Below are 10,372 nucleotides of genomic sequence, written 5' to 3' on the forward strand. Positions count from 1 at the left end.
ACGCTAAGCAACGCATTTTATTGTATATTTCGATGCACTGAACACGATAAATAAAGCCAACCATTTTAGCATTTTGCATTTGCACAGTACCTATCACATAGAAAATTCTATTGAGTGCTGGAACAGCAGGGAATAAATGAGATTAGGACATAGTAAGAGGTGGAAGGAACAGCGATCAATGACATTGTGAAGGGAGGGCAGAAGTGTAAGAACAAGAGGTCAAAGAGCAAGCAATATTGCTGGGAGAAATTTCTGAATTAAAGATGGAAATTGCCCCACCATCAATGACAAAGAAAACATTGCTTCTGGATTCAGTTAGGGCCATGTCAGTGCTGTGAGAAGGGTGTAATTATAACTGAAGTGATTCTGAAAGGTAATTACAGAAAAAATGTGTAGATATTTGGCATGCACAGTCAACATGCATCATCTTTTGGAGAGATAAGAGATCTGGAGAAAGAGCACACTTGAAAGACAGAACTGTCATGAGGATTTTTAAAAATGTAAGTACAAGTCAGAACAAAAAGTTTGGTAAGGAAGGAGGCAATGCCTAAAAGGAAGGCACCATCCACAATCCCAGGAAGAGGCATCCTCCTGTCAAACTTCCTTGACAACTAATTAGGTTGCGGGATTGATTTGAATTATCAAGCAACTGGATGCATTTATATCTGATAGCAAAAGTGGCATGGGATTATCAAAACTGACTGTGTAAGTAACTGGAGTATACAATGAATGGCTGCTACTGGGGGTTTCTTCCCTGGTGTATTAATTTATTTTCTTTAAGTAAAAAAATTTAATACTGGTCTGAATAATCATGGCTTCTTTAAGCCTTTGCATAAACTAACTGCTTTGTTGGAAAAAATGCAATTAATATTAGCAAATCTAATGAGAGGAAGAAAACGAATGTAGGCAAAATATTAAAAGCTGCCTTAGAGTTAAATATTCAAGTTAAAGGGTGCAAATAAGGCAAAATGGTCAATTCTGGAATTACACATAAATTTAAAAGGCTTGATGTACATAGCTGAATGTATTCCTCTTGATAATTCTATGTCGAGTCTTTGGAATTCGCAAAATGCTTCCTTTATTCTTAGGAAAGTCGTATCTTACTTGAACTGTATTGAATTGGTCAGGAAATTTGTTTTTAAAAATCGTACAGTATGAAAGAAATACTTGTTTTATACAACTACAGCAAATCGCATAGAGAATAAATGTTACAAAAATTGATTTAAACTATTTTCAGTTTTTAAAAATGATCAGATTTCTGTCATCTTTGCTACTTCCTTGCGAAGTATTATTTTTCCTTACAGGGAATCACACAATGATACCTCCATACAACTATACTTTTATTCACTGTTTTATTCATATTCCAAATAAAGATACACCAATGAGGATTGGTTTCTGGTTACTTTAAAAATATATATTCATAGTCATATCACACAGAAATAAACCCAGCTGCTCACCAATAAACCCCACCCCCACCTCACCAATGCCCAGTTCTAATACATTTACAGACTAGAGGCAATTTGCAGTCACCAACTAACCTGCCAAGCCATATATCTTTGAGATTTGGAAGTTAAAGCGGAACACCTGCCAGAAGCCCCTGTGCTTGTACTGAGAACGTCAAAAAGCATTGCGCTGCCTCAAACATGATAACTGTTGTAACTGCAGTACGGAGTTTGTACATTTCTCCCCGTGACCGCGTGGGGTTTCCTCCGGGTACTCTGACTTCCTCTCGCATCCCGAAGACATACGATCACGATTAGGAAGTTGTGGGCATGCTAGGTTGGTGTTGGAAGCCTGACACCGGCAGGCCACCCTCAGTACAATTCTGGCTAATTCGATTTGACGCAAATGATGCATTTCACTCTATGCTGTCAAAGTACATGTGAGGAATAAAGCTAATTTTTCTGTCTTTCTAAATCCTGTGAAAATGAACACCTTCCATAACATAATTGCATTACCATACTAGAAATTATCTTAAATTTTAAGCATCCAATAGATATGTACAATATCTTGCCAAAAGAATAGGTAAGGATCTATTTGCTTACGTTATTTCAAAAAAGGAAAAATATCCTACATATTTGCCAAGCTTCTAGAGCAAGAATACACATCTTAAGATTCACTTTGAGTACAACTACTATAAATGTCTGCTCTTCTATGTGCATGAATGGGTTCCTCAATTCCAACTTTTTCTTCTGGCAATTTTCTCTTCTCTCTTACAAAGTAAGCCCTGGCTGGACCCCTTAAAGACTAATTACATTCATTCCTTTACTCTTGCACAGCATGGTATTGTTAGATTACCAGATCCACAGCAACAGGACGGCAGAAAAGGCTCATCTTTGGCTACTTCGCACCAACCAGGATGCAGCATCTGGGTGGGTCGGAATGTAACCCCTTCATTAAAGCATTTGCAGATTTGAAAGGGAAGAATTTTTCTCTCTTTTCAGGGACAGGGGTAATTAACCTCTAATAAATTGCTCGTCAGTACCTTCTCTCTGGAGGCAGCAGCCTGTGAAACCCTTACTTGGACCTGGCTTCTCTCGACTTCACACAAAAGGACCACATTGAAGGAGCTGGGTTTGCTCCTGTAACAGTCACTGGATACAGCACAGCCATTAACTTTAACTAAAGCACCATATAATGAACTGCAAAACCCTATTCTGTTCAATTTTACAACCAGAAACAGAACACATTTATGAGCAGCAGCAGTCCCCTTCCTGGAAGTGCTGAAACAGTCACTCAAACTTTCCCTTGCAAATAAAATGCAGTCCCCAACCCCAGCCCATAATAATCAGCATTAATCCGACTCGCATGCAGCATTAAATCTCCAGACCAGCAGTGAGGATTCTCATGTTTCTTTTGCACATCAATATATTCATTTTTTCCCAATTAATATTTCTAAATAGTCTTCTCCAGTAATACAGAAATTGAAAAGACAAGGATGATGGTAGAAAAAATGCATTTTTTATAGTGGCTGCTGAAAGGAAATGCACTGAATTGAACAAAGAACCTTAGAGTCCTTGTCTTTAAGGTGTAGCCATTAATACATTTATCCTATTTATGCTATGGCCAATAAATATGATTTTTATTTGCAATTTTCCCTCCAGATATACTTGTTTTAATATCTACTAATTTGTGGATTTTATCCATATTGCAAAGAAACATTAGGGGAAATGAATGATTGTACTTTCCGTAAAAAAAAAGTACAACACAATTGTCATCATTTTTGCATATTTTCACAGAGAACTATGGCAACAAAATGAAATATATGTAGCTGGTAGTTAAAGACATCAAACTGGGCAGCCAGAGTCATCAAGGGCATCCAGTCAAATGTTGGGATACACTAAAATGGAAAAGTGTTCGCCTGCCTCTTCGGTGATACCTCAATTTTCAACATTCAGTTTTACTAATCGCAAATTCCACCACCATTTATCATCTAAGTTTTGATGAAGAAACTCTATACTGAGATTTCGATCAAGCCTTTGCATCACTGCAAAGTTTTTATGTTATCTTCCCAGTTTTCTATGAGAGGGAAAAAATAAACTAATAATCAAGCAACTTAAAAGAATTTGGAGTGAAAAGAGTGTGAAAGACTTTTCTACTGTTGCTCATAATTATGGGAACTGAAAATTACAACAAGCAGCAAATGTTCTGTCGGTGTTGTGAAATACAATTCACTTCAATATAGACATCTTTAAACAGAGTTCCGCATGGTTTCTTTATTATAGATATTCGAAAAGCCACAAGGTAAAAGGCCGACTCGTAAAAAAAAGATGTACCATATTTCATTACTGCAGGAGTCATTTTCTTTGATAAAACATTGACAGAACCTACAAGTACATCAAATAACTAAAGTAAGTGCAACAAAAGTTGGCGGAATTGAATTTTTTTTATTATTCCCAATTCATCATATTTAGACCCACAAAGGAGATAACAGAGCCTTCAATCATATCAGGCCGGGTGAGGAAATTCTCCCAATAGCTTAGAATCCAATTTGTAAGCTGGAAACAGGTTTTTGCCTAGCAGTAGAGTAAATGCAAAAAAAAACATGCCCTGTGACCTAAATCCATTTGTTCATCTCAGCTCAAACTGGGGCATTACCAATGCGCTAGAAAGAAAGGGAGATACACAAGAATCGAGGGAACTTTGCACAGAGCATACCAAGTGGGATACTGACAGACACACAGATAGATAGAGGATAACACAGTAAGAGAAAAAACATAAAAGTACACAAATCACAATGAAAAAATCCAAAAGTGCGCTCAAGCACGTTCAGTAAGCTAAAAAAAAGCAGTAGATGTAGTGAAGACCCTCTCCAAAACAAAAACACAATTTACTGATTCACAGAAACAGATACATAAAGAGAAGTTAACAAAAGAATGGCACAGAGTGTGGAGCTGTTGAAATTGATTTATATATAATTTGTGAGCAGCAGGGTAAAGGACAATTATACACGCACTTAAAACCAGAGATGGAAAACATATTAGACAAAATGACAGAATCGGCCAAAACGTGGCTCATTCAATAGCACCGACCTGAATCACTAATTGTATGTTTAACAACTGTGTGTTACTTTGAATGAAACAATAAAACAAGCTTTTGATGTGCACTCACTTTTTAAACTGAAGTTTCGCTACAGGAAATTAATACATTTGAGAAGTCATTGAACCAAGTTTAAAATCGAAAAATTTTAATTGTTTGCAATTGTTTTATTTTAAAACGTAATTATATGTAAATTTCAACAAGCTATTCTGGAAAATATTTTCATCTTTGCCACTTGATTATTCAAATAGAATGTGTTAGTCATTGGCACAAATAGACACTCAAATCTTTGGTAAATAAAACGTTTGGCGAGAAAACCAGAAAGAACAATTGATGACGACAAATGGCAGGATTTCGAAGGATTTGTTCAAAATTATTTGCAGCACGGCAGCTGGAAATGTGCTGAGATACCTCTGAAATGGGAACCTCTCAATTAGTTCCTCATACCGCAAGTTATTAGAACTTTTTTCCCGTTTTGATCCATCAATGTTTAACTTTACTGAAATTTTACTGTCCCACATTCAGGTTGACTTCTGAAATGCAAACTTTCGCTATCTTCTAATCAGTTCGAGAAGAGCTGTGTGAGCATGGGTGGGGTCATCAGAAGGTGCAGCTGAAAATCGGAACTAAATGTTGTGTTTTTATTTTTGCAGAAGTCATTTTTTATGTTCGATCTCGTTAAAAAGTAAACGCTGATAGCACTAGCGATGTATTTGGTAAGTTTTAATCTGTGCTCAGACAGAGGACACTTATATAAGAACATCTGTAGGAATCGTCACGGTTGTAAGGTTTGTGACTGCCCTGATCGGACAGTAACCCTGAAAGGTTTTTTTTACTGGCGGTGTATCCGAAGCTGGGGATCTCAGACTGACGGCTGAAGCCGTCTCCAAGTTTCACTCAAACTTTAGCGCCTCTCGCGCTCACAATAAGCAGGAGGCACCGCCTGCACAACTCCAAATAGTTGCGTCTCACACGTGCACCACTTTAAGTTCACATTTAATAACCCTCTGCCCCTGCACCTTTTATATAACATACACCTTTTTTTAAAAAAAGCAACCCTTTAAACCCTGCGGGCGGACTATGAAGCCGCCTTCGGCACCCTAGCGCCTCCCTTATTGATATGGTCTCAGTCGGGGGAAGGGCTGGCGGAGGAGCCGGCGACGGACGGGTAGACTTGACTGGCTCGATGATGGGAGTCTCGGCCGCCGCTTTCACGCTGTCCTGGGAAGGCAGTGCAGCGACTTGTTGGGGAGGTGCCCGACTTCCCAACTCCTCTGCGGGCAGAGCAGAGAGAGAGAAGCGGCGCCGTTCAAACCCCCGCGCCGAGAGCCGCAACTTTTAAACGGTGCGGGCGTCTCATTGCCATTCAACACACTAACCCGATCCATGTGCCTGTCACTACAGCGATAAGCACGGTTCATCACCTGAAAACGCTCCCCCGGTCTGCCTCGGGAATCACAAGGAGTCGAGTCGGAGTGGTTTAATATTAGGATCTCTAACCCCCCCCCCTCCCCACACACACCTACCTTTCACAAAATAATGTGTCACCCACGGGGTTTAGCAGAAAATAACCCAGACCTGTGGAAGCAGCAGTTTCTGCAACTCCCAGTGGAGATTTCTGCATTTAGTATCAGAAGAGGCAACTGCGGCGCTGTCTCCCCCGCCGCCGCGGTGCAGCCGGGCCGGGCCGGGTCGGGTCGGGTCGGGCGGCCCGCTCCAGCGCGCCTTACCTCGGGTTGCTGCTGTTCCAGTAGACGGCGTACCGATCGGCCACCACTTTGCCGGGCTCCTGCGACCAAACACACATCCAGAGCAGCAGGAAGACGACAAGTATCCCCGTGTTGATCATGGCTGCAGCGGAGATGAGAAGAACCCGCCCTTTAAGTCTGTCTGTAACAGACACTCTTCCAAAGTTAAAGCTTCAGATGTTCAGTCTCTTCAGATAATTCAAAGTCCGGAATCGGATTGATAAAAGTCCAAAACTGTAGCAAGAAATGGTTAGGAAATACCTGTAACGGTGCAAACCGCTTCAAAGCAACAAGAGACCCCGCTGCAGGTATTAATTCATTGGAACCACGATGAGTGTGAGGCAGTGGTCTGTGAAATCAAATAAAACAATTACGAATTCCCGGACCCACTGTCAGGAGGGAGTGAGGTTGGCGCAAAGTTCTGCAAAACGAGGTTAGAAGTCCGCAATCTGTATGCAACTGGGGCAGCGATCAGCAAAAAAAAAGTCGGTGCAAAGAGAGCCTGAAGTAACGGCGTGCGTTGTTGGTGCTGCTGGTGTGTGAGAGCGAGATCGATGTTTTAAATTATATGTGTTCAGTTACTGGGAGTATAACAAGACCGGCTGGAGAATCCCGAGGCGACAGTCCCCAGTCAAAGCATCCTCTTTTTTTTTGCCTCGCCTACCCCCCACCCCCCGCTGAAGATAAGAGCTGGAAGCAAGTCGCCGCCGCAGCTTTCGCACTCAGGAGTGCGAGCTCTCCGCAAACACGGTGCGGGCAAGCAGCGAGGGGCACGGACAGGAGCTGCCCCTCCTGCACGGGGGGGGGGTGTTGGGTTGGGTTTGGTGTGTGCCCCTCCCCTGTCGGGCTGAGAGAGGCGAGCAGCCAGGATCCCGAAGAGAAATCCGAGTTGGGCGGAGAGCCGAGCCGCGCCGAGCCGCTGCTTCATTGACAGTCTGGCGGCTCCGGCTTGTTTTGGGGGGTCGGATCAGCTGGAGGGGCGGGGCCCGGGCGGGGTGGGCGGAGCGCCGGCTCCTGCCTCCAGCGCCGATTGGCCGGCCCTGGTCCCGCCCCCCAGACTCTCTCCGCCAATATCTGCACTCGTCCGAGGCCCGGCCAAGTCACAGCGCTGGCGGCGATGCCGGGGCTCGGCGCTCGCTTGTCATCTCGCATCTTCTCAGCAGCCGGCATTTGCTTCCCATACCTCTCCAGCCTGGTTTGAGCAAACCGGTTCATTGCATCGAAAAGAATTATGGCCCCTCTGATCTTCTCCAGGACCATCTGCCTTTGCAAAGATCGCGCCTTGACTGCTGATGAGAAACTCACCTGTTAGTAAACAAGCTAGGTAAAGGATGTGCCGCTTTTGGCTTTATGTGGACGGCTTTAAAATGTGGAAAAAATGCAGGCACAGATATACATTCGCTCCAGTGGAGAGTTGATGTTAAATGTCCCGCATCATTAGTTATAAATCCTTTCAAAATAAAACCACAAGAGCAGCAGTGAGGCAGATCACTTTCACTTGTCACCACAGCTGCCATCACATCACCCAGCTTTGCTCCAACACGCAGTCTATCGAATTTAGCCAGGACGAGTGCTGGCCCGCTCTTTCGTCTCCCTTGTTTATTCGGGAATGTGAATTTGTCCGCCTCACTCAGCCAGCCCTCGTGATTGAATTTACAAATGGGAGCCGCCGGTTAGACGGCTCCAACGCGCCCCCTGGCGGCGTCGCCACCTACTGCCGCCGCGACCCCGGGAGAAACCTTCGCCACAGTCCCACCGAGATAAGCCAAGGAAAAGTTCAGTCGATACAAATCTGAATATCGAGCTATATAAAACCAAAGTTCACGACATAAAAGAAAATTAGCTAGCAATATCAGCACCCCTCTCCCTGTCTACCGTATATTGGCTTGAAAACTTGGGGTTTTGATGAAATGTCATCAAATTCTATTTCGTATGTTTTATCATGGTCTGAAACAATTTTAGATGGAACTGAAGATATATGGACCCAATTTTAATAGAATCATTAATCTAAAAATAAAACTGGAAGAGCTTGATAGCTTTGATTTCACAAGCTAGGCAAAGTTGGGTACTTAAGAGGAGAAGTTTGATCTGATGCAGAACCATAAATGGTGGTAATAAATCGCCTGCTGATTTTTATATCCCTCGCTAGAATTGAACTTGCCGGGAAATTAATGTCATTTTCCATATAGTTAAAGGAATGTAAAAAAAAATAAAGCAGATGTTGAGAGAAATGATGGAAGGGGTCAGATGTAAAGTGTGACAGAATATAAACATTGTCAGAGACTGTTTCTGTGACTTCAGAAGGTTTAGAGACAGGTATGTTACTGGAATCACTGTTGAGGCTGCAGAAGTAATAGCAACGGCAAAGAACAGTGGGAAATCAACAAAGATGGCAGAGGAGTCGAGGGTCAATTAAGTTTACAGTCTGTGGATCTTCTTGAATTGGGTGTTTTCTTCCTCTCAGGCAGACCCTCAGAATTGTGGCTGACTTGCTTCCACTCAGGTTTTGAAGATTCTAGGACGGCTACGAAGGCCAATGTGGAAGAGCAGGCTCTTCAGCACATCAAGTTTGCACCACCATTTTGTCGAGGCTGATTTATTATCCCCATCAATCACATTTTCCTGCCTTTTCCCCTGTAACCTTTAATGTCCTTACTGAATCAAGAACCTGTCAACCTCCTCTTTAAATATACACAATGACTTTGCCTCTACAGCCATCTGTGGCAATAAATTCCATGGATTCACCACCTTCTGGTCCTGGACTCACCCACTATAGGAAACATCCTCACCATTCTATCTAGACCTTTCAATGTTCAATGATAGGTTTCAGTGAGTTTCCCTCCTCATTCTAAACTCCAGCAAGTACAGGTCCAGAGCCATCAAACACTCCTCATACATTTGATGGCTCGGAACCTGTTCTTTGGCCCTGGATGCTTTCATCCTGAGATCATTCTCGTAAACCTTCTCTGGACCCTCTACAATGCCAACACAGTCTGCCACAAATGGGGCAGGAGGTCTCCAACAGGGCACATTGTGAGGCGGGCCATTCCTTCTGTCTTTGGTGTTTTCCCAGTGCATGGATCTTAATACCATCCTGAAAGCTCATTCTCCACTTTGAGTGGTCATGGACTGGAGGTTCCCAGGTACAGTGGTAGTGTTTCACGTGATTCTCAGATGTACTTGAGGTCTCCTTAAAGAAATGAAACACCACCACTGATTCCTGGGAACCTGTTACTTTGAGATGGGCCACGTCATTCGATTCTCTGACACCAGACACTCGACTCCATGTCTTATCAAAGGAAGAGATTCCAGGTGGACAGAGAAAAAGATTGCCAGATGTCGTCAAGACCTCCGTAAAAATGTTCTCTGTCCACCTGGTAGCCTGTTTCTATAAATCACTCAACACATCCAAAACGCTGGAGGAACTCAGCAGGTCCGGCAGCATCTATGGAAATGAATGAATAGTTGGTCTTTCAGGCAGATACACTTCATCAGCACCAGGATGGAAAGGGGTAGGTGCCAGAATAAGAAAACAGGGAGTGGAAGGAAAACAAGCTGGAAAGTGATAGGTGAAGCCAGGTGGGTGGGGAAATGGGATGAAGTAAGAAGCTGGAATGTGATAGGTGGAAAATGCAAAGGGCTGGAGAAAAAGGAATCCGATAGGAGAGTGGACCATGGGAAAAAGGGAAGAAAGGGGAGCATCAGGGAGAGGTGATAGGCTGGTAAGGAGACTAAAATGGGGAGTTGAAATTGTGGGAGGAGAGAGGAAAAAAAATGACCTGAAGTTGCTGAAATCAATGTTGATGCCATGAAGTTGGAGGCTATCTCGATGGAATATGAGATGTTGCTCTTCCACCCTGACAGTGGCCTCATCGTGGCAGAAGAAGAAGCCATGGACCAACATGCCGGAATAGGAATGGGGATAGGAATTAAAATGTTTGGGCACCGGGAAATCATGCTTTTTGTGGATGGAGTGGGGGTGCTCAACAAAGTGATCTACCAATCTTTGGCGGGGCCCACCAATGTAGAGGAGGTGGTATCAGGAGCCTCAGATACAGTAGACGATCCCAACAAATCGCAGGTGA

The 10,372-nt window shown here is 43.2% G+C and overlaps 1 protein-coding gene across 2 annotated transcripts in view; it reads right to left on the reverse strand.

Annotated features, from left to right (window-relative positions):
- LOC132393975 (ephrin-A5-like) overlaps positions 1-7,233 on the reverse strand; it is a 196,857-nt gene extending 189,624 nt beyond the window's left edge. Inside the window, exon 1 of one of the 2 annotated variants that reach the window (XM_059969493.1) lies at positions 6,270-7,233. In XM_059969493.1, the coding sequence (XP_059825476.1) occupies positions 6,270-6,388 (119 nt within the window). In that variant the 5' untranslated portion in view covers positions 6,389-7,233. The remainder of the gene's footprint in view (positions 1-6,269) is intronic. The other variant, XM_059969491.1, reaches the window with a different exon arrangement.
- Between the last annotated feature and the right edge of the window lie 3,139 nt (positions 7,234-10,372).

The sequence above is a fragment of the Hypanus sabinus genome, chromosome 5 (assembly GCF_030144855.1).
Source record: "Hypanus sabinus isolate sHypSab1 chromosome 5, sHypSab1.hap1, whole genome shotgun sequence".
NCBI lineage: Eukaryota > Metazoa > Chordata > Chondrichthyes > Myliobatiformes > Dasyatidae > Hypanus > Hypanus sabinus.